Here is a 27,396-nt window from a genome sequence, read left to right on the forward strand (position 1 = left end):
CAGATTTTTTAAACTCCGAGCTCCAGAGGAATGGCATTTAATCAATTATCCAAATGAAATAGTGCCCGCCCATCATGTTCGGATAATCGAGGTTCCCCTTTACATGTATTTGGAAAGGCGTGGATTGATTGGGGATAGTCGATGTGCCTTTCTATATGGCAAACTATGTCTCACTAACTTGATTGAGTTTTTTGAAGAAGTGACAAAGAAGATTAATGAAAGCAGAGCAGTGTACATTGTGGATGTCACTAATGCATTCGGCAAGGTTTCGTGCTGGTCCACTACTTTTTGTAATAATATATAAATGATTTGGATGTGAATATAAGAGATGTGATTAGCAAGTGTGCAGATGAAACCAAAATTGGAAATGTAGTGGATCGTGAAGAGTACAATGGGACCTTGGTCAGTTAGGCGACTGGGCCAAGGTTTGGCAGATGGAATTTAGTTTAGGTGAGTGTGACGTACTGCATTTTGGAAAGGTAAATCAGGACAGGACTAATACACTTAATGGTAAGGTCCTGGGGAATGTTGCCGAACAAAGTAACCTTTGAGTACAGCTTCAGGATACTGAAGAGGGCACTTGGTTGCTTCTATTAGTCAGTGCATTCAGTAGGAGTTGGGAGGTCATGTTGCGGCTATACAGGACTTGGCTAGGCCACTTTTGGAATACTGTGTTCAATTCTGGTCACCCTGCTATAGGAAAGATGTTGTGAAACGTGAAAGGATTCAGAAAATATTTGAAGGGATGTTGCCTGGATCGGAAAGTTTGAGGAGAGGCTGAGAAGGGTGGAGCTATTTTCCCTGGAGCATTGGAGGCTGAGGGATGATCTTAGACAAGTTTATATAATCATGAGGGGTGAATAGTCAAGGCCCTTTCACAAAGTAATGGAGTCCAAACCTAGCGGGCATAAGTTTAAGGTGAGAGGGAAAAGATTTGAAAGAAAGACCAAGGGACAAATTTTTCACTCAGAGGGTGGTGCTTGTATGGAATGAGCTGTCAGAGGAAGTGGTGGAGGTGGGGACAATTGCAACATTAAAAAGAGTATATGTATAGGAAGGGTTCAGAGTGATATGGGCCAAATGCTGACAAATGGGACGAGATTAATGTAGAATATCTGGTTTGCATGGACAAGTCAGACCAAAGGGTCTGTTTCTATGCTGTATATCTCTATGACTCTATAACTGAATGCATTCACACACATGCAGTGTAACCCTGCTTTAGAATTCATACTTTCTGCCTTCATCTACATATTAACTGACTAATTTATACTTTAGTTCTGCCTGCCTCTCCCAGTATCCCAGTATTTTATGCATACATGTAATTCATGTGAATATTCTCTCCTGGTCTCCACACCCCTGTTCAATGAGTATTAACCCTCCCAAGCAGCACAAGCAAAATGCCCAACAAAGAAATCACCCCTGGCTCAGTTTTAGATGCAGTCCATCAGGCTTCGACAGATACCATCTCCCTCAGAGCCAGTCCCAGTGTCACAGCAATCTAAAACCCAACCTCCTGCATCATCTTTCCAAGTACACAGTTATCTTTCTCACCTTCTACTTGCACTTAACACTGGGAGCAATTTTGAAGTTCCTTCTGTGTTCCTCTGTTCATTTTTTCTCAGGATCACCAAATTCTGACTGTAGGACCTCATCTCCTTTCCTATCGAAATAGTTTGTACTACACTGTTTGTGACAATGTGGACCATGTAAGGTGTTCACAGATTCCCAACCTGCCTGCTTATCCCTAATCTGTACTATGACCAGCTCTATGAATGTGCTATCCACATTGTTCTCTGCCTCATAGACAGCTCAGTGACTGTAGCTGCTGCTTGAGCTCTGAAACCCAGAGACTGAGTTTGTGCAGTCACTGTAACTTCCTGTACTTTGGCTTGTCCAGACCAGAGGGAAGGTCCATGACTCACTGTACACCACAGGATGGGGCATTGTCTTGGATCACAGAGTGTATCCAAGTGGATCTTTGGATTTGATTAAATGTAGTTAAGAGAAGGCTGGGCAACAGAAATTTACTTAAATATAAGCATTTATTGAGTAATAATAAAAGATGATAAACTCCTCAATCACTGGCTGATCATGGGTGTGCAGGAGACAAATCTCTTTCTGGTGTAAAAAAAAAAGAAACCTTATAGCAGAACAAGCTGTGCAGATCTCTCCCACAGTGAAATATTTGTGGGAGCCTGAGAAAATTCCAGTTATCAGTATTTCTGACAATTTCATCAACCATGAAAGTGGATTCTTATTTTTACTCAAAAGCGAGCATGAGAGGTACAGTTAGTAAGTTTGCAAATGACACCAAAATTGGAGGTGTAGTGGACTGTGAAGAGGGTTACCTCAGATTACAACAGGATGTTGACCAGATGGACCAATGGGCTGTGAAGTGGCAGATGGAGTTTAATTCAGATAAATGCAAGGTGCTGCATTTTGGGAAAGTAAAACTTAACAGGACTTACACACTTAATGGTAAGGTCCTAGGGAGTGTTGCTGAACAAAGGGACCTTGGAGTGGAGGTTCATAGCTCCTTGAAAGTGGACTTGCAGGTAAATAGGATAGTGAAGAAGGCGTTTGGTATGCTTTCCTTTATTGGTCAGAGTATTGAGTACAGGAGTTGGGAGGTCATGTTGTGGCTGTACAGGACATTGGTTAGGCCACTGTTGGAATATTGTGTGCAATTCTGGTCTCCTTTCTATCGGAAAGATGTGAAACTTGAAAGTTTTCAGAAAAGGTTTACAAGGATGTTGCCAGGGTTGAAGGATTTGAGCTATAGGGAGAAGCTGAACAGGCTGGGCTGTTTTTCCTGGAGCGTCAGAGGCTGAGGGGTGACCTTATAGAAGTTTATAAAAGTATAAGGGGCATGGATAGGATAAATAGGCAAAGTCTTTTCCCTGGTGTCGAGGAGTCCAGAACTAGAGGGGCGTAGGTTTAGGGTGAGAGGGGAAAGGTATAAAAGGGACCTAAGGGGCAACTTTTTCACACAGAGGGTGGTACGTGAATGGAATGAGCTGCCAGAGGATGTGGCGGAGGCTGGTACAATTGCAACATTTAAGAGGCATTTGGATGGGTATATGAATAGGAAGGGTTTGGAGGGATATGGGCCAGGTGCTGGCAGGTGGGACTAGATTGGGTTGGGATGTCTGGTCGGCATGGATGGGTTGGACCAAAGGGTTTGTTTCCCTGCTGTACATCTCTATGACTCTATGACTGTATAACTGACTTTCCATCTGTCTGAAGTCTGATCTGTATGTACTCCATTATTTTATGGTGGCTCCCATTGACAGGAAACTCATTTCATCCTTTGATTTTGGATACTGAGCCCTTGGATGCTTTCCCTCTTTGGCATTTAAAGTAATGCCATCTCTTTTGAGCCAGATGCTGGTTGTCATGTAAATGTTTCTGTTTGGGGTTAAGATGGTATCATTTAATTCCAGATTGTAGCTTAGTTGTTGATTGGAACCAGGTGGATGTCATTGATAATGTGATACTTCTTCTGGGCTGTTAACCTGGGCTAGTCAGGGAGCCCTGGCTGACAGATGAAATCAGGGGATTCAGGGGATTCAGAGAATTCCACGATTTCATGGACTGACTCTGAGCTGGCCAGTCACTGCATGTGTACTGTGTACATATCAATGAAGGGTGAGTTGGTGACAGGATATCAGCCTTGCTGCAGTTATTTCAATTTTTCCAGTTTATTTAAACAGTACAGTCTGATTACAACAAACAACCTTTTTTCAAAAAGCTGGTGAAAGTCATGAATGATAATGTAGTAATATGGTGATTTAAATCAAAACTTTTACACCATTGGTGCAGCTTGTGGAATAGAGTGATACTTGTGGGGTGAAATATACTGACACAAATTAATACTTCCACAAAACCCATGAATCAAGCATGAGGTTGTGTAGCTTTCCACTGAATGATGGCTGTGAACTGTTGAACAATTATGATGTATCGCTAACCAGAAATGTGAAGTTTGGCTACAGGGTGTTACTTGTTTTTATTCATGTTGATGAATTCAATTGTGAAGAAAATAAGGTGCTGCATCTTCCCGTCTGATGTTGTTTCCAATCAGGGAACAGTGGCCATCTTTCATGTTTCCAGGCAGTTGGGTCCAATGATAAAACCATTGCAATTCTTGACTGCGATCCTTGGAGTGAAAGGCTATCGACCTGTTTCTTGTTATGAAACAAGACTCTGACTCATGAATGCTTTGCCAAATGTGAAGGGTAACTGTGTCAATATGGAATCTGTGTACAGGAACCTTCCCATGCTGTCAGCTCACTTGTGGTATTAACTTTCCACTTTTGTGCCAGTCCAAATGGGGAGAGAAATCTCAGTATTTAACACTGGAGGGCCTGTAGATCCACTCCTTCCATCCCTGATACACGTCTACTGGACACACAAGAAACTCCCCAAGGTTATACAGCAGATGGAAGGGAAACCCGGACGCAAGAGAAACCTATTTCAGGATCGCAGGAAGTCACATGAACTGAAGAAAAGCATGATCAAGTTAATGCAGAAATTTGCTGAAGTGAAATTAGTTATAGTTGCGCCAGCTGAAGAAGGAACTTTAAAGGGAGGTGGCTCTTCACTGAGTGGAGAGTCGATAAGTTGTTACTGATGCAAATAGGAATGAACCTTTCTTTCTGAACTTAACAGGGATGATATCAAATAGTTCTTATATAATGTAACACTTTTTTTTCTCTTCTGTGAAATACATTTGTATGTTGCTTGCTGAAAGTACCTTGTCAGCTTCATGTGAATGCGTTCAGTGACTGACCACCATGGCAAACAAAAAGAGGAAAATAAATCTGATTGTCAATCAAAATAGGATTCCTTCTGGAACCTGACCTGTATAGTAATTCTATCACCTGCACCACAACAAATGATCGAAGAGAAAGACTGACCACCCTTCCGAAATTTTCAGTGTCTGCAGACGAAAGAACGATAGACCGTCAGAGTTGGCTCCTTCAAACAGTACATCCAGGAGCACCTCTAAAAGAAAAAAGGAAAAGATTTTGTGGAGCTTTACAGGGAAAAGGTGTGGATGGGCCAGAGAGTGGGATCAATTGAATTACTCAACCAGAAGGACAGAACATGGCCTGATCGGTTGTAACAGTGCTGTAACAGTCTGGAGTCCTGTGGGTTTGAACTCCTCTGTAGATCAGAGACACACAGCGAATATCGGTACAAGGCCCGCTTCGAATGAACTGATCCTTCCGATGTTTTGCCTCTTGACGGTGCTTGTTTTGGTGGTGAGGCTGGACAGAAAAATTCACTTTTCCAGTGAATAATAGTTATTGATCCTCTGAGCTGGATTGTGATCTTTGCTTTGTCTGTCCAACCGTTCTTCACTCTTTTTGGGCTCTATCACCACCTATTGTTTACTCCTTACCCCCTTGCCTCACTGTATCTTCTCCATATAAGTTGGCATTTTCCCATCTACTATCAGTTCCAAGGAAGGGTCACTTGACTGGAAACGTTAACTCTGATTTCTTTTCACATATGCCACCAGACCTGTTGAGCTTTTCTGGCAATTTCTGTTTTTGTTTGTGATTTACAGCATCCATAAAACTTTTGGTGGTTATTTAGGAAGTGTAGTGTTTGACTGTGCACCATCAGCTTTGCTGATTTCTAGTCGTGACAATTTCTAAATAAATGCAAATCATGGATCATAGAATCACACAGAACAGGCCCTTCAGGCCATAGTCTCAATATCTTTGAAAATACTCGAGTAGAGCTTCGTGAGTACCTCTTTCCCACACTCGGCCAATCTGATCTCCTCCTGTTCTGACCTATTGTTCATCCCGAGATTTAGAGAGACATTCCAGAACTTGAGACCCAGGTAGCAGAAGGCTGCTGGACCGATGGAAATCAGGGAATGGACAAGGACTTGGAGGCTGCAGCAATGTCAGAGTATTGTAAGAGTGACATCGGAGGACACGAGGAGACTGTAGGGGTGTGGTATGAGAACAGGAGGAGACTGTAGGGGTGTGGTATGAGGACACGAGGAGACTGTAGGGGTGTGGTATGAGGACACGAGGAGCTTGTAGGGGTGTGGTATGAGAACACGAGGAACTTGTAGGGGTGTGGTATGAGAACACGAGGAACTTGTAGGGGTGTGGTATGAGAACACGAGGAACTTGTAGGGGTTTGGTATGAGGACACGAGGAGCTTGTAGGGGTGTGGTATGAGGACACGAGGAACTTGTAGGGGTGTGGTATGAGGACACGAGGAGACTGTAGGGGCGTGGTATGAGAACACAAGGAACTTGTAGGGGTGTGGTATGAGAACACGAGGAGACTGTAGGGGTGTGGTATGAGAACACGAGAAGACTGTAGGGGTGTGGTATGAGAACACAAGGAACTTGTAGGGGTATGGTATGAAAACACGAGGAGACTGTAGGGGTTTGATAGGAGAACACAATGAGCCTGTAGGGGTTTGGTATGAGAACAACAAGGAGCCTGTAGGAGTATGGTAGGAGAACACAAGGAGGTTGTAGGGTGTGGTGTAAGAACACGAGGAGCCTATAGGAGTGTGGTATGAGAACACATGGAGCCTGTAGGGGTGTGGTATGAGAACACATGGAGCCTGTAGGGGTGTGGTATGAGAACACGAGGAGACTGTAGGGGTGTGGTATGAGGAGACGAGGAGCCTGTAGGGGTGTGGTATGAGAACAACAAGGAGCTTGTAGGGGTGTGGTATGAGAACACGAGGAGACTGTAGGGGTGTGGTATGAGGAGACGAGGAGACTGTAGGGGTGTGGTATGAGAACACGAGGAGACTGTAGGGGTGTGGTATGAGGAGACGAGGAGACTGTAGGGGTGTGGTATGAGGAGACAAGGAGACTGTAGGGGTGTGGTATGAGAACACATGGAGCCTGTAGGAGTGTGGTATGAGAAATCCAAAGGCGTCAATTTTTTGAATCTGACTGTAAAGGCTAGAAATCTCATCATCAACAAAATTAGGTTAGGTGGATTGGCCATGCTAAATTGCTGATTGTGTCCATTGATGTGCAGGCTGGGTGGATTTACCATGGGAAATGCAGGGTTACATGGATAGCGTCAGAGGGTGATTCTGGGTGTGCTGGTCTTTGTAAGGTCAATGTGGACCCAATGGGGCCAAATAGTCTGCTTCCACTATGTCGGAATTCTATGTATCTATGAAACATGATGTTGGTCATGGAAGTGCGTTCCTGTCACTCCATTACTTACCCTTGAGCTGATCTATTACTTGCATGGGGAATAACTGCCCACATGTCTGCCTGAGTGGAATGGCCTCTTCCTGTGCTGCAGCCCCTGCGTGTTTGATAACTAAATGTCAAGATGATTCAAGTCAGGAAATGAGGAAATTGTGAGAAAACAGCGCCATAGCTATCACTGCAAACAAACTGTAAACTGCTGGAAAGATCTTTGATGTTATTTCTGTGTAGACTAGACAGTCATTGTCATGGCTCACAGGAACAGGAAGAGGCTCATTCAGTCCCCACCTTGAGCGTGTTTGCAGGAACAGGAGGAAGCCATTCAGCCCCAGGAGCCTGTTATTTCGGAACAGGTGGACATGATTTATCCTGTCACACTGAAACGGAAGGAGACCATTCAGCCCATTGACCCTGTTACATTGGAATGGGAGGAGACCATTCAGCCCAAAAACACTGTCCCACTGGAATCGGCCATTCAGTCCATCAACACTGTTACACTGGAGTGGGAGGAGACCTTTCAGCCCATTGAACCTGTTACATTGGAATAGGAGGAGACCCGGCAAAAGTGAGGACTGCAGATGCTGAAAACCAGAGTTTAGATCAGAGTGGTGCTGGAAAAGCACAGCAGGTCAGGCAGCATCCGAGGAGCAGGAAAATTGCTGTTTCAGGCAAAAGCCCTTCATCAGAAATGCCCTTCAGCCCTTCAGTCCCCTCCTTGAGCGTGTTTGCAGGAACAGGAGGAAGCCATTCAGCCCCAGGAGCCTGTTATTTCGGAACAGGTGGACGCCATTCATCCTGTCACACTGAAACGGAAGGAGACCATTCAGCCCATTGACCCTATTACACTGGAATGGGAGGAGACCATTCAGCCCAAAAGCACTGTTGCACTGGAATAGGAAGAGATCATTCAGCCACTTTGAACTATGTCAATAGCTGCCCAGGTCTGCAGAGTAAAATTGCCAGGGTCATGCACCACATTCACAGGTTGTTTATTGTAAGGCTGTGTATTCAGCCACTTTGACACTCTGTACCTATTTCCTGAAGCCACACACAGTAATATGTCAATCCTTTTGAATTAATATACAGCGTGAACAGCACAGGATGAAGTCATTCAGCCCAAGCAGAGTGTGTTGCCAGTTACTCTCCAGGTGAGCAGTCGAACAACAGTCGTTGCTCCAATGCGTCTCGATAATCAGTGCCATGACCAACATCACCCTTTGTTGATGTTGTGACTGTACAAAGACTGATTCCAATCACTGATGTATTTGAAATGTTTCTACTTCATACTGACCTCTGGACTAAAGGCAGATCATCTTTCTAGATATAGAATGAAGGAAGTGCAGAGACGCGAAGCTTGGGACTGAAAACAGGAAATACTGGAGAAAGTTTGTGAGAAGACTTGTAGCTCGGGTGCTCGTTGTTGTGGTTCTTATCGCCGAGCTGGGAATTTGTGTTGCAGACGTTTCGTCCCCTGTCTAGATGACATCCTCAGAGGCATGGCACACATCCACAGATTCAATCAATAAGCACATCAACCTGGACCCAATATACCGATCACTGCAGCAGACAGCTGGAACTGACAACCGGAAGCGGCAGATACAAATCACTCTCAATGCCGGAGGAAACATCACAGAAGCGCTTCACAGGAGGCTCCCAAGCACTGAGGATGTCACGTAGACAGGGGACGAAACGTCTGCAACACAAATTCCCAGCTCGGCGAACAGAACCACAACAATACTGGAGAAACTCAGCTGGTCTGGCAGCATCTATAGACAAAGAAAAATAGAGTTATCTTTTAAGTCCAATCTGAATGTTCTTCTGAAGTAAAAGAGGTTGATAAATGACAGTTGTTACGTTGTTGACAGAGGGAGAGGACGACCAAGTGGGACAGATGGTGATTGTGCCTGGAGGGAAAAACCAAGGGATTGTTAACAATGGGGAAAGAGGGATTGAAATGTAAACCAGGTGTCAATGATGGATGTGAATAGGAGAGAATTGGTCTGCCGTACTGGGAGGAAAACCAACAAAGCACTAACAAAACCTGCGAGCTGTGTAATCCAAATGGTGGACTGACGTTGTTGAACTCAGTGCAGAAAGCTGCAAAGAGCTCAATGGAAGATGAGGTGTTGTTCCTCTAACGTGCATTGTGCTTCGCTGGAACGAAGAAGCAGTCTTGAGCATGGGGCTCAACTTTGTGCTCAGTAACATGAGAGCTTGCTCTCTGTCGTACATATTGATCAAACCACCCTCCCCCATCACCAACATGTGTCCAAGCGGAGAGGACCCATTTTCTCCTCTCACTTGTAACCATTTTATATCTCAATCCTTCCTTTACCACCATTAGCACTGCCTCTGTCTTTTGCTCTGGGAACCTTCACCATCTCTTCCATTCATCATTCTTTCCCCTCTGTCAACAACATGAAAAGCACAATTTTTCATTCTCTTTCAGTCCGAAGGAAATGATATTGTACTCAAACTGTTAATTTTTTTTCTCTCTCCAGACCTGTTGGGTTTCTCCAGCACTTTTTGATTTGATTTATAATTTACAGCATTGACAAAATTTGTTTTAAATTTAAGCTTCTGATTGCACTGTGGCAGTGAAAAGCTCTGTAAAAGTACAATTTTCTCAGAGGTTTCATTTTATCATTGCTTGCAACAGTCTTTGGAGCGCCTATCATCTCAGAGGGATTAGGGTAGCCTATGAGAACATTGTGTAAACGTTGCTGTGATCTATTGAGTTCTGTTGGACAAGAGAACTCAATACCAACTTCTTTCTTTTCACAGATTAAGGGGGAGAAGCTGATGAAATCTGGCAGTGGCCAGTGAGCAGGACATCTTATTATAATTCAGCTCCCTGAATTATAATCTCCCAGATCTTCCAACTCTAACGCCAATGCTATATTCTCTTCCAGCTCCTGCCCCATCATTATTCTCTCTAACCTCCTCCAGCTCCAACGCATCTCTATAATCACCTCCAGCCTTGAAATCCCTTCCTATCTCTGTGACATCCTCCAGCCCCTACATTTCCTTATTTTGTAACCTCTTTCAACCCCTACAATCTTCCTGATCTCTGTAATCTCCTCTAGCCCCTACACTCCTCCATATCTCTGGACCCTCCTCTAGCCCCTTCAACTCTCCCTATTGCTGTAACCTCCTTTAGCCTCTTCAACCCGCCAGGTCTTTGTGATCTCCACCGGCCCCTATACCCCTCACTATCTCGAACTTTCTCCAGGCTCTCCACTCCCCCCCGTCCACTCCTGATCGTTGTGATGTTGTCCAACTCCCTGAAATCTCTGTGGTCCGCCATTTCCAGCCTCTTGCTGATTCCCCAATTCCCACTGTGCCCCACGAATGACTGTGCTTTCAGCTATTGGGACCCAAAGCTCTTTAACTTATTTCCCTGAAACTTGAGCATGAACATTAGGTTTGAATTCAAGAAGTTGAATTCTGTTCAGTGTGAGGTTATTTTGATGACAGCTCAGCAGTGTTCAAAATAGAAAGTGAACAGTCAGCTCTCTCACTTCCTGTCCAATCTCACTATTTTAGCAACTCTGAAAAAGTGAAATTACTGAAAGATAAAGAGAAAGCATTGCCAAAAGTGAATAAAAGTGTCAAGCTTTCAGAATTTGCCTGTTTGCGTCTCATCCGATGTGAAACTAAAACTCATAATATCAAAGAATGAAAAGGTAGAGGAGCCCATTTTGCCCATTGTCCTTAGTTGTACTGTCCAAACAGACTCACACCTCTACTCTGTTTGTATTTCTCCGACTCCCCCTTTTAGTAGTTCACATGGAATCTGCTTCCATTGCTCTTTCAGGCAGCAGGTCCCAGATCACAACACTTCACTGCTTCAAAATACAAATTCTCCTCCTTTCCACCCAATCCCACCTGGTTCTTTTCCCAACTCTCTTCAATCTGTGTCTCTTTGATGACTGACAGTTCTTCCCCTGGAAATTGTATCTCCCTTATTGATTCAATGGAAAGTTCCGGTGATTTTGAACTCAATTCAATCTCCCCTCCACCTTCCCTTCTCCAGTGAGAACAATCGCAGCTTATCCAAGCTCTCCACATTGAGTCAAGCCCCTCATCTCTGCAAGAATTCTCATGTATCTTTTCCACACCCTCTCTAAAGCCTTCACATCTTTGCTAAACTGCAGTGCCCTGAACGATATTCCAGATGAGGCTGAACCAGTGTTTATCAAGGTTACACTGACTTTCTTGCTCTTGTACTTTATGCTGTGTTTATAAAGTCCAGGATCCTGTCAACTATATTTGCCATTTTCTCAACTGCAAATTGGAGATATATTTGAACAGGAAGCATTTTCAGGGCTATGGGAAAGGGATATAGAGATGGGACTAACTGGAGAAGCCTTTCAAAGAGCCAACGCAGAGACAATAGATAGAATGGCCTCCTCCGGCTCTATAATATTCTAAAATTTGATTTTCTTATCATCAACTCTTTGTCTCTTCTGTTGAAATTAGAAAGATTGCAGAGGAGCAAGGATGTGTTCCTCATGAGATTTTAGAGTGTGGTTTGCTTCACACTTTAACCGAATATCATGAGACCATCTGTAAATATCAATAACTTAAAACAGAGGCTTATCTGACACATGCAGAGCTCAGGCTAGAGGTCCCGTGCCTGTGCGTTTCATAGTGCCTGCTGAGATAGGGTCAGTACAGAGCTTTCGGATATCAGACGCTCGAGGTTACTAGTCCCATTGACAATACCACTGTGCCGTCACCTCCTAGGGGTATTGTCACTAGACTAGAAAATCCAGTGATTATTTTAATGTTCTGGGAACATGGATTTGAATCTCAGCATGGGAGATAGTGAAATCTGAATCAATGAAAATTTGGAATTAAAAGCGAGCCAAATGGCAATCGTGTAACCATTGTTGATTGTCATGAAAACCCATCTAGTTCGCTCATATCCTTTCGGGATGAACATCTGCCAACCTGACTTAGTCGGGCCGACATGTGGCTCCAGGCCCACATGCAAAGGTGTTGCTAAGGCCAGTCAGAGGGCACACTTAACTGCCCTCTGACTGGCCTTACCAAGTCAGTCAGTCCAAGTGGCAGCTAAGGGTGGGCACTAAATGCTGGCCCAGGTAGCATTGAGAAATAGTTCGCTAAGACCATAAGGCATAGGAGCAGAAAGTAGGCCATTTGGCCATCATGTCTGCCCAGCCAGTCGATCATGGCTGATAGGTTTTTCAACCCGACATTCCCACTTTCTCCCTGTGATCTTAGATCCCGTTGGCAATCAAGAACTTATCTATCTCTGTTTTAAGTATACTCAATGACCTGAACTCCACAGCCTCCTGTGGCAGTGAATTCCACAATTCCTCACTCTCTGGCTAAGGAAGTTTCTCCTAATCTCCATTCTAAAGTGTCTTCCCCTTCCTCTAAGACTATGTCCTCAGGTCCTAGTCTCTCCTTCCAATGGAAATATCGTCCCAATGTCCACTCTGTTCAGGCCATTCAGCATTCTGTAAGTTTCAATCAGATTCTCCCTTATCCTCCTAAACTCCATTGAATATAGTCCCAGAATCCACAAATGTTCCTCATGTGTTAAGCTTTTCATTCCTGGGATCATTTTCGTGGAACTCATCTGAACCCGCTCCAGGGCCAATACATCCTTCCTGACGCATGGAGCCCAAAATTGCTCACAATTCTCTGAATGCGGTCTGGCCAGAGCCTTATAATGCCCCAGAAGTACATCCCTGATTTTGTATTCTGGTCCTTTTGAGATGAATGACAGCATCATATTTGCCTTCCTAAATACGGACTCAACATGCAAGTTTACCTTAAGAGAAATCTGGACTACGATTCCCAAGTCCCTTTGCACTTCAGATTTATGAATTTTCTCCCTATTTAGAAAATACTCCATGCCTGTATTCTTCCTACCCAAGTGCAAGACCTCACACTTTCCCACGTGTATTTCATCTGCCACTTCTTTGCCCACTCTCCTGACCTGTCTAAACCTTGCTGCAGCCTTCTCACCTTCTTATTACTATCTGCCCCTCCACCTATCTTTGCACTATCTGCAAACGTAGCCAGAATGCCCTCAGTTCCTTCATCCAGATCAATAATGTGTAAAGAGAAATGTGGTGGTCTCAATGCTGAGCCTTGCGGAACACCACTTGTCACCAGCTTTCATCCTGAAAAGGGCCCTTTTATCCCCACTCTATCCCTTCTGTCAGACAGCAAATCTTCAGTCTGTGCTAGTTCCTTGCCTGTGACGCTATGGGACCTTTTCTTACCGCACCTTATCAAAGGCCTTCTGGAAGTCCAGATAGATAACATCCGTTGTCTCTCCTTCGACTAACCTTCTCATTATCGCCGCAAAGAATTCTTACAGATTTGTCAGGCATGACCTCCCCTTGATGAAACCATGACTTTGCCCTATTTTACCATGCACTTCCCAGTGTTTAGAAATCTCATCCTTCACAATGGACTCCAAAATCTTACCAATGACTGAAGTCAGGCTAATCAGCTTATTATTTACAATCTTTTGCCTTACTCCCTTCTTAAACAGGAGTATTACATTGGTGATCTTCCAGTCCTTTAATCGGGGGGCGGGGGGGCGGAGGGGGTGTTACATTAGCGATTTTTCAGTTTGATAATGTTGCATCAGTATGGGTTTGTTTTGAAATAATCCCTTGGACAATGATAACCCAAAGAGATTCCTCAGACATTCAGGATGAAAAAAGATTCCTGAAACAATGGGGATCCAAAGAGATTACAGTGAGGATCATGATTGCTCATCTGTTGATTCCAAGGAAGAAGCATCAATCCTGCTGGCTTGCTCTACCATTACTGCTACTATGAATATACTCTTAATATGCTTGATCGTCTATTCTGTGTTCATGTTGTATTCACTCTTTTGTCTCCTGACAGTGCTAATGGTATCAGAATGGTCTTGGTGGCAAAGAGGAATTAAATTCATTTTCTGGTAAATACTGACAGTTCTCGCCGCAGCTAACACAATATTGGAAAGTCAGCACTCCACACAAGGTGACAACACAGGAAGGTTCCTGTGCACAGATTCCGTATCTTTATGGTTACCCTTCTAATCGGGAGTCAGAATCTGGTTAACAACGTGAAGTGGGGAATATTGTCAACAGTCTTTCACTACAAGAATCACAATGGTGAGTTTGGCATGGTTCTGCCATCGGACTCGGCTCTGTGTAGACCTGAACGATGGAGACTGTTCCCTGATTATCAACAACATCAGATAGGGCGATGCAAGACAATTATTATTTCAGAGGAGAATTTAACACCTGGAATGATTTTAGCTACTGAATAGCTACAGTTACTTCCTTGCAACCTGGCTTCACATTTCTGGCAAGTGCAGTACTATAATTACGAACAATTCACATCCACCACTTAATGGGAAATAACACGAACCATGACATTGATATGAACATACCACACAATATTAACAATCCCAAATGTAATTCTCAATAACCTGGTGATAGCTTCCAGTACAGTCCTGGAACAACCTCTAATACTTTAATATCAGTGATTGAATATCTTGGCTGCCTCCATTTTTATTTTTTGTTCTTTCATGGATGCGGTTGTCACCGGCTGGACATTAATTGCCCATCCGTAATGGTTCATAGGGAAATTAGGAATCAACCATATTGCTGTAGGTGTGGATTCACAGGTTGGCCGAACTGGAGAAGGATGACAGATTTCCCTCCCTAAGGGACATGAGTGAACCAGTTGAGTTTTTGCACCAATCAACGGTGGTAGCATTGTGGACATTTGGCCAGCTTTTTTATCCCAGACTTTCAGTGAATTCAAGTTTTACTTGATATTCAAACCCACCTCAGAACATTATCCTTAGTCCTCAATTCCTATCAGGTTATCCACTTCCAACCATCACAGCTTAATAACACAGTGTCTGGTTAACATTAACCTGGTGATAGGTTCTAGTTCCATCCTAAAATAATCTCTAATGCTTCTTTTAATATCAATGATTAAATGCATTGTCTATGTCCAACCATGTTATCAACTTATTCGCTTCCATCGATCTCTCTAATCCTGTTTAAAGTTTAACATTGAGATAGAAGAAAGGCCAAGGTAACATCCCTGTTTAAGAAGAGAGGAAGGCAGAGGTTGGAACTATAAGCTGGTTAGCCTGACCCCGGTTGTTGGTATGATTGTAGATCCATTCTTAAGGATGAGATTGTGAAGTTCTTGGGTGTGCATGATAAAGTCGGGGCAGAGTCAGCACAGCTTCATCAAGGGGAGGTCATGTCTGACAAATCTGTTAGAATTCCTTGAGGAGGTCATGAACACGTGGGACAAAGGAGAACCAGTGAACATCATCTATTTGGATTTCCAAAAGGCCTTTGTCAAAGTGCTGCACAGGAGGCTGTTCAATAAGATAAGAGCCCATGGTGTGAGGGGCAAGGTACTGGCATAGACAAAGGATTGAGTGACTGACAGAAGGCGGAGAGTTGGGATAAAGGCACCTTTGCCAGGATAGTGGCCTGTGACTAGTGAAGTTCTGCAGGAGTCAGAGTTGCGACCACAATTATTCATGACCTACACTACCAATCTGAATGAAGGAACTGAGGGCATTGTTGCTCAGTTTGCAGATGACAGAAGAATAGGCAGAGGGATAGGTCCTATTGTGGAAATGGGAGGCTGCCGAAGGATCGATAAAGAGGTGGCAGATGGAATACACTAACAAAATGTAAGGTTATACACTTTGATAGAAAGAATAACGATGTAGACTATTTTCTAAACGGGAAAAAGACTTCAGAAATCTGAAGCATAAAGGGATTTAGGAGTCCTAGTTCAGGATTCTTTAAAGGTTAATATGCAGATTCACTTGGCAGTTAGGATGGAAAATGAATTGTTAGCATTCTTTTCAAGAGGTTGAGAATACAAAAGCAGAGGTGTACTGCCAAGGCTATATAAGGTTCTGGTTAGGCGCAGTTGGAATATTGTGAGCAGTTTTTGGCTCAGATTGAAGGAAGGATTCGCTGGCTTTGGAGAGGGTCCAGAGGAGGTTTAGAAGAATATTCCTGGGATGAAGGGCTTGTCATATGAGAAACAGTTGAGGACTCTGGGTCTGTAATAAGTAGTGTTTAGAAGGATGAAGGAGAATCTGATTGAAACTCACAGAATACTGAGAGGCCTGGATAGAGTTGACATGGTGAAGATATTTCCATTTCTAGAAGATATTAGGACCCAAGGTAATAACCTCAGAATGAAAGGATGAATCTTCGGAACTGAGATGAGGGAGACTTTCTGCAGCCAGAGGGTGATTAATCCATGGAACTCATTGCCACAGAGGCAACGATGGCCAAGCCACCAAGTGCATTTAAGACAGAAATAGATAGGTTCTTGATGAGTAAGAGGATCAAGGGTTACAGCGAGAAGGCAAGAGGATGGGATTGAGAAACATAGCAGCCGTAATCAAATGGTGGATCAGACTCAATAGTCTAATTCTGCTCCTATATCTTATTGTAATATCGAACTTGCATTTCTCCAGCACCTTTCTCCACCTCAGAATATCTCAATAAACTTTGCAGACAACAAAGTCATTCTTCGTATGCCATAATGTAGCAGTCACAGCAACCAACTGCTGCACAGCAAGATCCCACAAACAACAACAGCTGCTCATAACGGTTGGATGCTAGGTGGGGGATAATTTCAAACAATTTGTGTCCTACTGTGGACAAGAGTTAATTTGTAACTGACTTTAAGAATCTAATGAGCCAGTTTATACCCAAGCTGTGAACTGCTGTTTCACCCTGACCAGGTGCAGTCCTTACTGTTTTCAGCTTCACATCTATTTACTCGATCAATTCGAGACTGTCAGAGCGAATGTGAACTAAGGGTCAGAGACAGACCCTTCCCAATGTATATGTTCTTACCCTGATATGGAGCTACACAGATTCGTGCTGTCGGCAGGCAGAAATAGGGTATTCAGTCCATCTGCTCCATGCCAATGTTTATGCTTGTCACAGTGTTATCAGATACAGGATACTGATTTTTAAATTTCATCACTCTGTTTGACATCTTGCGTGTCCCTGCACTCAAAGTGTTTGGAAACGGGACTAAAACAGTGACATGAAATGGCTACAGCAATCACTTGAAGCCAATGTCAATTCAACAAAAGGCAGTCTGAGATGAAAGCGACATTCTATCCCAGGGCAATTCAAGTAGTCAGGCAGGTCATCCCTTGCAGGTATGCAAAGTTCCTCACTGTCTATTTCATATCCATCATGAGAAGAATCTTCGCTTGTTGGAGATGAAATATCACTTACAAATACTAAACCTACAAAAACATAATTCAGCAGCTACAAACGTGCTGCTCTTTTTAGCAGTTTGTTTGCAGCAGATGTAAGAGAGGGAGTATAGACCACAGAGCAAAACATATAGGGTGGCACAGTGGCTCCGTGATTAGCATTGCTGCCTCACAGTGCCATGAACCCAGGTTCAATTGTCACCTCGGGTGTCTGTCTGGGTGGAGTTTGCACATTCTCCCCATCTCTGCGTGGGTTTGCTCTGGGTACTCCGGTTTCGTCGCATGATCCAAAGATGTGCTGGTTAGGTAAATTGACCATGCGAAATTGCCCATAGTGTTAGATGCATTAGTCAGGGCTAAATGCAAGGGTATGAGTCTGCGTGGGTCAGTGTGGACTTGTTGGGCCAAATGGCCTGTAGAGTTTCCCCACTGTAGAGAATTTAATAAGTGGATAGAGAAGCTTGTCTCTGTCTGAACCTTTGTGCCTCTGCCTCCTGTTATGCAGAGACAGGAGGAGACCATTCAGCCCCCTTCTCAAACCTGTTATGCAGGAAGAGTAAAAGGCCATTCAACACCCACCCCCCCCTCCCAATTGAGGCTTTTACACCAGAACAGGAGAGGCCATTCAGCCCCGATGAGCCTGATACATAGGAACAGGAGGAGGCCATTCAACCCACTCCTCAAACCTGTTCCACAAAAACAGGAGGAGGCCATTCAGTTCCTTCTAACATATTGCGCAAGAACAATTTGAATCCCAATCAACACCTCGAGCTTGCTATACAGTAAAATAAGTTGCGGCCATAGCAATGTGGTTGACTCGCAATTGCCCTCTGAAATGGCCTAGAAAACCACTTAGAAGGATAAGGGCAGCAGATATATGAGAACACCATCACTTTCAGGTTCCCCTCCAAATCACTCACGATCTTGACTTAGAAACATATCAGTATTCCTTCACTATTGCTGGAATTCCCTTCCAAAGGGCATTGTGGGTCAACCCACAGCAGAAGCCCTGCAATCACTTCAGAAGGCAGCTCAGAACCACTTTCTCAAGGGCAACTAGGGACCAGCAATAAATACTGGCCAACCAGGGATGCCCACATCTCACAAAATGAATAAATAAGTAAGCTCAAAGGGTTAACATTTTTCTCGCAGAGGCAGCTTATAGTGCTGCTTTCTCACATCAACGCAACTTCCTGAATTGACTCACAGCAAAACACCAACTCCTTCTGATGAAGTTAACAGAAGCAGCACATAAACAGGCCAGTCATGATACACAGGTTGTGACAGTGGCTACTTTCCTGGCGAGCAGTTGGACAGGTCCTGGGTCAGTTACACAATGATTGGAATTTGCTTCTGTGATCAACATTATCCTTTGCTGACATTGTAACTTTGTGAAGACAGATGCCAATGACTGATGCCTTCGGAAGATTTCAATTAATGATTGAGTTCTGGTGGAGACGGTGAGCTCAAGTCTGTCTTCGAACAGCGCATCTTTCTTGATCAAAGGATGAGAGAAATACAGAGACAGGAACTTTGGCACATGCTTTGTTTTCTTAAAGCCTTGAACCCACAGAGAATCAACGTGGTCTGTGTGGACAATGTCAAAAAGTAGTTCTGATTGCTTGAGAGCTGTTGGACAAGAGGCAAGATCTCATCAACTACTTTTTCTTTCAGAGCTTGCGAGGGAGAAGCTGACGAAATACCTGGGAGCGAACAATGATCGAGAAATCTTATTTCCTGCTGTCGCTTCTCCAAGGTAATGTCATTGTCAGCTTGGATAGATATATGCTTAATGTAAATATCAGTCTTACTGAGCTCTGCTTGTATGCTGCCTGACCTGCTGTGCTTCTTTCAGTCCTACACTTCTTGACTCTTGACTCTCCAGCATCTGCAGACCTCACTTTCTTCTGATTGGGAGCTAATTCAACAATACGCCAGTTATAAAGACCACATCTTTTAATAACGTCGAATATAGAAGCAGAAGTAGGTTATTTGGCCCTTTAAGTCTACTCCATTCGTCAATATGATCATGGCTGATCATCCAACACAGTCCCCTTGTCTGGCTCTCTCCCCCAGAACCTTTTATCCCTTTAGTCCTAAGAACTACTTCTAACTGTGGCAGAGAATTCTACAGGTTCGCCACTCTCTGGGTGAAAAACATTTGCCTTATCTCAATGCTAAATGGCCTACCTGGTATCCTTAGGCTGTGACCCTGTCATTGGGAACATCCTAGCTAGTCCTCTGAGAATTTTGTAGGTTACTATGCGATCTCTCTCACTCTTGTAAACCCTGTTCAATGTAGTTTAAAATTTGTACCTTTTGCTAATGTTGTTGTATTCCCCATGGAGTCAACACAGCAGTTACTAAAATGGACATGCTGTTCAGTATCACCCTTGCTGTCCATTCTCACTGAACTCGAAACCTCACTAAGATTACTGATTACAGGGAATGAAGGCAAGCCAGTTCATGGATACAGTTCAAGGAACGGCGATATATTTCCAAGTCAAGATGTTGAGTGGCTTGGGGGAGAACTTGCAGGTGATGGTGTTCCCATGTATCTGTTGCCTTGTCCATTTGGATTGAAACAGTCGTGAATTTGGAAGGAAATTCCATTTCCATATTTGCCTTTGATCTCAATACATGCAGAGCTCAGTCTAGAGGCACTTTCATAGAATAGAATCCCTACAGTGTGGAAACAGGCCCTTCAGCCCAACAAATCCACACCAACCCTGCAAAGAGTAACTCACCCTGACCCATTCACCTATCGCAATATCCTATATTTACCCCTGACTACTACACCTAACCTACACATCCCTGAACACTATGGGTGATTTAGCATGGCCAATTCACCTCACCTGCACATCTTTGGGTTGTGGGAGGAACCTGGAGCACCTGGAGGAAACCCACACAGATGCGGAGAGAAGGTACAAACTCCACAGAGATGGCTGAGGCTGGAATCAAACTTTGCTCAAGTTTTTCATGATGCCTACAAGAGTCAGGTCAGTGCTGACATTGGGGATCCGTCAGTCTCCATTGCTGTATTACCATCAACAGTACAGTGCTTTAGTCAGATATAATCCCTGAGACAATAAAAGAGATCTCTCAGACAGAGGAGTCAAGGAGGTTCCTTGGACAATGAGGATTTTTCTTTATTCTTTTGTGGGACATAAGTGTTTGGCCAGGATTTATTGCCCGTCCCTAGTTGCCCTTGAAAGGTGAAGATGAGCTGCCTTCTTGAACAGCTGCCGTCCACCTAATGTGGGCTGACCCATAATACCCTTCGGAAGGGAATTCCAGGATTTTGACTCAGCGACAGTGAAGGAACGGCGATATATTTCCAAGTCAAGATGTTGAGTGGCTTGGGGGAGAACTTGCAGGTGATGGTGTTCCCATGTATCTGTTGCCTTGTCCATTTGGATTGAAATAGTCGTGAATTTGGAAGGTGCTATCGAAGGATCATTGGAGAATTTCTGCAGTGCATCTTGTAGATTTTACACACTGCTGCTACTGCTAGTGGTGGAGGGAGTGGATGCTGTCGATGTGATGCCAATCAAGCTTTGCCGTGGATGGTGTCAGGAGCTGAGTGTTATTAAAGCTGTGCCCATCCAGGCAAGTGGTGTGGATCCCATTACACTGCTGACTTGTGCCTTGTCGATATAGTCAGGAGGTGAGTTACTTGCCGCTGACCTGCTCTTGTAGGCGCGGCGTTCATTAATTCGTCCATTTGAGTTTGTGGTCAATGGTATCCACTAAGAATGCTGATAGTGGGGGATTCAGTGATGGCCAAACCATTGAATGTCAAGGGTGGTGGTTAAATTATCTCTTATTGGTGATGGTCATAGCTTGACATTAATGTGGAATGAATGTTACTTGCTAATCGTCAGCCCAAACCTGGACATTATCCTGATCGTGTTGCAGTTGGATATGGTCTGCTTGAGGATCTGAGGAATCGCGAATGGTGCTGAACATTGTGCGCTCATCGGTGAACATCCCTGCTTCTGCCCTCACGATGAGGGAAAGTTTGGGTGGGATGCTCTTCAGAGGGTTTATGTGAACTTGTTGGGCCAAATGGCCTGTTTCCATACTGTAGGGATTCTAATTAGTGGCGGCATGGTGGCACAGTGGTTAGCACTCACAGCGCCAGAGACCCAGGTTCAATTCCCGCCTCAGGCGACTGACTGTGTGGAGTTTGCACGTTCTCCCCGTGTCTGCGTGGGTTTCCTCCGGGTGCTCCGGTTTCCTCCCACAGTCCAAAGATGTGCAGGTCAGGTGAATTGGCCATGCTAAATTGCCCGTAGTGTTAGGTAAGGGGTAGATGTAGGTGTATGGGTGGGTTGCGCTTCGGCGGGGCGGTGTGGACTTTTTGGGCCGAAGGGCCTGTTTCCACACTGTAACTAATCTAATCTAATCAAATTATTTAATTCAAAGAAGAAACTTTGGGTGCTTCTGATAAATAATCATGTTTGATCTTAATTTATGTACAAACTAGGGAAATCAGATCGTCAATCATATCCAGGGTGAGGAATTTCTTACAGCAACGAGTTCTGGAACCAACTAGAGTGCAGGTTATAAGACACTTGGTATTGTATAATGTGACAGGATTAATGAATGATCTTGGAGTTAAGGCATCCCTAAGTAGCAGCAACTACAATGTCATAGGATTTTACATCCAGTTTTAAAAGGAGAAGACTGGGTCTAAGAGTAGTATTTTAAACCTAGTATTTTAGTAAGGACAACTATGTGGGTGTGACAGTGAAGTGAACAGCTGTAACAGAATAGAGAATATATCAATAGAGACACAGTGGTAAGCATTTAAGGAGATATTCCAGAATATTTTCTGACTGTAAAAATAATCTAAGGGGAACACTCATTGCTATATTCAAGGAAAAAAATGAACAACCGTGCAAAGATGAATGTCAGATCAGAAAGATTGATGAGAATGTAGGGAACAGCAGGGAATGACTAAATGGTTAATTAGGAAGAGGAGGAAGCTGGCTAGAAATGTAAAATAATGTATAGCAAGAGTTTCTACAGATAGTTACAGAGGAAAAGAGTAAGTCTGAAGAGTGATAATGGGAGTTCATGGAAGTTAATAAGGAAACAGCAGATGAAATTAACATTTTGTTTCTGTCTTCAACACAGAAGATTAAAAAACTTCAAATAGTAACTATAAATCAGGAGATGAAAGGAAGAAGGAATTTAGGAAAGTTACAATCTCAAGGGAACTTGTAATAGACAAACAAATTACAGAAATGTGCGAGGCCAGCATTGAGTGCTCACCCATAGCAATTAGGAGTCAATCAGATTATTGTGGTTCTGATGTCATGTGTAGGCCAGACTAGTTAAGAACATTAGTAAACCACATTGGCTTTTCCTGACAACTGACAGTCACCATTATGGGTGGCACGATGGCTCAGTGGTCAGCAATGCTGCCTCACAGCACCAGGGATCCGGGCTCAATTCCTGCCCTGGGCAACTGTCTGCGTGGAGTTTGCACATTCTCCCCGTGTCTGCATGGGTTTCCTCCGGGTGATCTGGTTTCCTCCCATAGTCAAAAGATGTGCAGGTTATGTGAATTGGCCATGCTACATTGTCCATAGCGTTAGGTGTCTGGGTGGGTTGCTCCTTGGAGGGTTGGTGTGGACTTGTGGGAAACTAATCTCATCATTAGACTATGATTTGGAGATGCTGGTGACAAGCAGCATCACCACTACACCAGCACCAACCCTATGGTGGAAAATAGCAAAACTAACTCTTCTATTCAAGAAGAGAGGGAGGTAGAAAACAGAATACTGTAGGCCAGTTCGACTGGCGTCTGTCATATGGAATGCATTCAAAATGATGGTTAGAAAGATTATATTTCTGCCATCAAGGTAATCAAGTAGAGTCATGGTTTTGGGAAAGGGAAATCATGTTTAATCAATGTATTGCAGTAATTGTACTGTACTTTGATTTCAAGAAGGCAACGAGGGATACATTGGCTTCCAAGAGATCAATTGTGTTAGGGGATTCTGTAGTCAGAGGTACAGACAGACGTTTCTGTGGCCAGCAGAGAAAAAGCAGAATGGTGTGTTGTTTCCCTGGTGCCAGGATCAAGGATATCTCAGAGAGGGTGCAGAATGTTCTCATGGGGGAGAGGGGCCAGCAGGAGGTTTTTGTCCACATTGGAACCAAAGACATTGGAAGGGAAAAGGTTGAGACTCTGAAGGGAGATTACAGAGAGTTAGGTAGAAATTTAAAAAGGAGGTCCTCAAGGGTAGTAATATCTGGATTACTCCCAGTGCTACGAGCTAGTGAGGGCAGGAATAGGAGGATAGAGCAGATGAATGCATGGCTGAGGAGCTGATGTATGGGAGAAGGATTCACATTTTTGGATCATTGGAATCTCTTTTGGGGTAGAAGTGACCTGTACAAGAAGGATGGACTGCACCTAAATTGGAAGGGGACCAATATACTGGCAGGGAAATTTACTAGAACTACTTGGGAGGATTTAAACTAGTAAGGTGTGGGGGGGGTGGGGGGTGGGGGGGTGGGGTGGGGTGGGGGTGGGGGGGGGGGGTGGGGGTGGGGGGGGGGGGACCCAGGGAGATAGTGAGGAAAGAGATCGATCTGAGACGGGTACAGCTGAGAACAGAAGTGAGTCAAACAGTCAGGGCAGGCAGGGACAAGGTAGGACTAGTAAATTAAACTGTATTTATTTCAATGCAAGGGGCCTAACAGGGAAGGCAGATGAACCCAGGGCATGGTTAGGGACATGGGACTGGGATATCATAGCAATTACGGAAACATGGCTCACGGATGGGCAGGACTGGCAGCTTAATGTTCCAGGATACAAATGCTACAGGAAGGATAGAAAGGGAGGCAAAAAAGGACGGGGAGTGGCATTTTTGATAAGGGATAGCATGACAGCTGTGCTAAGGGAGGATATTCCCGGAAATACATCCAGGGAAGTTATTTGGGTGGAACTGAAAAATAAGAAAGGGATGATCACCTTATTGGGATTGTATTATCGACCCCCCCAATAGTCTGAGGGAAATTGAGAAACAAACTTGTAAGGAGATCTCAGCTATCTGTAAGAATAACAGGGTGGTTATGGTAGGGGATTTTAACTTTCTAAACATCGACTGGGACTGCCATAGTGTTAAAGGTTTAGACGGAGAGGAATTTCTTAAATGTGGACAAGACAATTTTCTGATTCAGCATGTGGATGTACCTACTAGCGAAGGTGCAAAACTTGACCTACTCTTGGGAAATAAGGCGGGGCAGGTGACTGAGGTGTCAGTGGGCCAGCGACCATAATTCTATCCATTTTAAAATAGTGATGTAAAAGGATAGACCAGATCAAAAAGTTGAAGTTCTAAATTGGAGAAAGGCCAATTTTGACGGTATTAGGCAAGAACTTTTGAAAGCTGATTGGAGGCAGATGTTCGCAGGTAAAGGGACAGCTGGAAAATGGGAAGCCTTCAGAAATGAGATAACAAGAATCCAGAGAAAGTATATTCCTGTCAGGGTGAAAGGGAAGGCTGGTAGGTATAGGGAATGCTGGATGACTAAAGAAATTGAGGGTTTGGTTAAGAAAAAGAAGGAAGGTACAGACAGGATAGATCGAGTGAATGCTTAGAAGAGTATAAAGGAAGTAGGAGTATACTTAAGAGGGAAATCAGGAGGGCAAAACGAGGATATGAGATAGCTTTGGCAAATAGAATTAAGGAGAATCCAAAGGGGTTTTACAAATATATTAAGGACAAAAGGGTAACTAGGGAGAGAATAGGGCCCTTCAAAGATCAGCAAGACGGACTTTGTGCGGAGCCACAGAAAATGGGGGAGATACTAAATGAATATTTTGCAGCAGTATTTACTGTGGAAAAGGATATGGAAGATATAGACTGTAGGGAAATAGACGGTGACATCTTGCAAAATGTCCAGATTACAGAGGAGGAAGTGCTGGATGTCTTGAAATGGTTAACATTGGATAAATCCCCAGGACCTGATCAGGTGTACCCGAGAACTCTGTGGGAAGCTAGAGAAGTGATTGCTGGGCCTCTTGCTGAGATATTTGTATCATCGATAGTCACAGGTGAACTGCCGGAAGACTGGAGGTTGGCAAACGTGGTGTCACTATTTAAGAAGGGCGGTAAAGACAAGCCAGGGAACTATAGACCGGTGAGCCTGACCTCAGTGGTGGGCAAGTTGTTGGAGGGAATCCTGAGGGACAGGATGTACATGTATTTGGAAAGGCAAGGACTGATTTGGGATAGTCAACATGGCTTTGTGCATGGAAAATCATGTCTCACAAACGTGAATGAGTTTTTTGAAGAAGTGACAAAGAAGATTGATGAGGGCAGAGCAGTAGATGTGATCTATATGGACTTCAGTAAGGCGTTCGACAAGGTTCCCTATGGGAGACTGATTAGCAAGGTTAGGTCTCTTGGAATACAGGGAGAACTAGCTATTTAGATACAGAACTGGCTCAAAGGTTGAAGACAGAGGGTACTGGTGGAAAGTTGTTTTTCAGACTGGAGGCCTGTGCCCAGTGGAGTGCCACAAGGATTGGTGCTGGGTCCTCTAGTTTTTGTCATTTACATAAATGATTTGGATGCGAGCATAAGAGATACAGTTAGTAAGTTTGCAGATGACACCAAAATTGGAGATGTAGTGGACAGTGAAGAGGGTTACCTCAGATTACAACAGGATCTGGACCAGATGGGCCAATGGGCTGAGAACTGGTAGATGGAGCTTAATTCAGATAAATGTGAGGTGCTGCATTTCAGGAAAGCAAATCTTAGCAGGATTTATACACTTAATGGGAAGGTCCTAGGTAAGGTCCTAGGGAGTGTTGCTGAACAAAGAGACCTTGGAGTGCAGGTTCATAGCTCCTTGAAAGTTGAGTCGCAGGTAGATAGGGTAGTGAAGAGGTGTTTGGTATGCTTTCCTTTACTGGTCAGAGTATTGAGTACAGGAGTTGGGAGGTCATGTTGCAGCTGTACAGGACATTTGTTAGGCCACTGTTGGAATATTGTGTGCAGTTCTGATCTCCTTCCTAGCGGAAAGATGTTGTGAAACTTGAAAGGGTTCAGAAAAGATTTACAAATATGTTGCCAGGGTTGGAGGATCTGAGCTACAGGGAAAGGCTGAACAGGCTGGGGCTGTTTTCCCTGGAGTGTCGGAGGCTGAGGGGTGACCTTATTGAGGTTTACAAAATTAGGAGGGGCATGGATAGGATAAATAGACAAAGTCTTTTCCCTGGGGTTGGGGAGTCCAGACCTAGAGGGCATAGGTTTAGGGTGAGAGGGGAAAGATATAAAAGAAACCTAAGTGGCAACTTTTTCACACAGAGGGTGGTACGTGTATGGAATGATCTGCCAGAGGATGTGGTTGAGGCTGGTACAATTGCAACATTTAAGACGCATTTGGATGGGTATATGAATAGGAAGGGTTTGGAGGGACATGGGCCAGGTGCTAGCAGGTGGAACTAGAGTGTGTTGGGATATCTGGTCGGCATGGACGGGTTGGACTGAAGGGTCTGTTCCATGCTGTACATCTCTATGACACTATGACTCTAAGATATTTGGTCAGGCAGCATATGAAAATCTCTTGTGGAAAATAAAAACTCATGTTACAGGTTGTACCATATTAGCATGGACTGCAGCCAATTGGTGCACAGTAAAGGCTTCCAAGGATTAAAAGTGTTGTTGATATGGAGGAGTAGATGGGACCTGAAGGCAGGAGAAGAACCTATGTCATGATTTCTTTCCCTGGCTCCAGTTAATCCTCTGAACTTTTCTTCGAGGCTATGTTGCTGAAAATATTCAAGACTGAGTTAGAGTAATTTGTGATCAAAAATGGAGTCAAGGATACAGCGAAAAGGCAGGAGAGGAAAGCGAAGGTCATGATTTTACATCAGAACTCGGAGCAG

The 27,396-nt window shown here is 44.0% G+C and overlaps 1 protein-coding gene across 3 annotated transcripts in view; it reads left to right on the top strand.

Moving 5' to 3' along the window:
• The first annotated feature begins 18,801 nt into the window (after positions 1-18,801).
• LOC140458894 (sialic acid-binding Ig-like lectin 13) overlaps positions 18,802-27,396 on the top strand; it is a 32,483-nt gene continuing 23,888 nt past the window's right edge. For all 3 annotated transcript variants that reach the window (XM_072553638.1, XM_072553639.1, XM_072553640.1), the window contains exons 1-2: positions 18,802-18,940; positions 19,155-19,236. In XM_072553638.1, coding sequence (XP_072409739.1) covers positions 19,197-19,236 — 40 coding nt within the window. In that variant the 5' untranslated portion in view covers positions 18,802-18,940; positions 19,155-19,196. The remainder of the gene's footprint in view (positions 18,941-19,154; positions 19,237-27,396) is intronic.

This window comes from Chiloscyllium punctatum, chromosome 34 (assembly GCF_047496795.1).
Source record: "Chiloscyllium punctatum isolate Juve2018m chromosome 34, sChiPun1.3, whole genome shotgun sequence".
In the NCBI taxonomy this organism is placed as follows: Eukaryota; Metazoa; Chordata; class Chondrichthyes; order Orectolobiformes; family Hemiscylliidae; genus Chiloscyllium; species Chiloscyllium punctatum.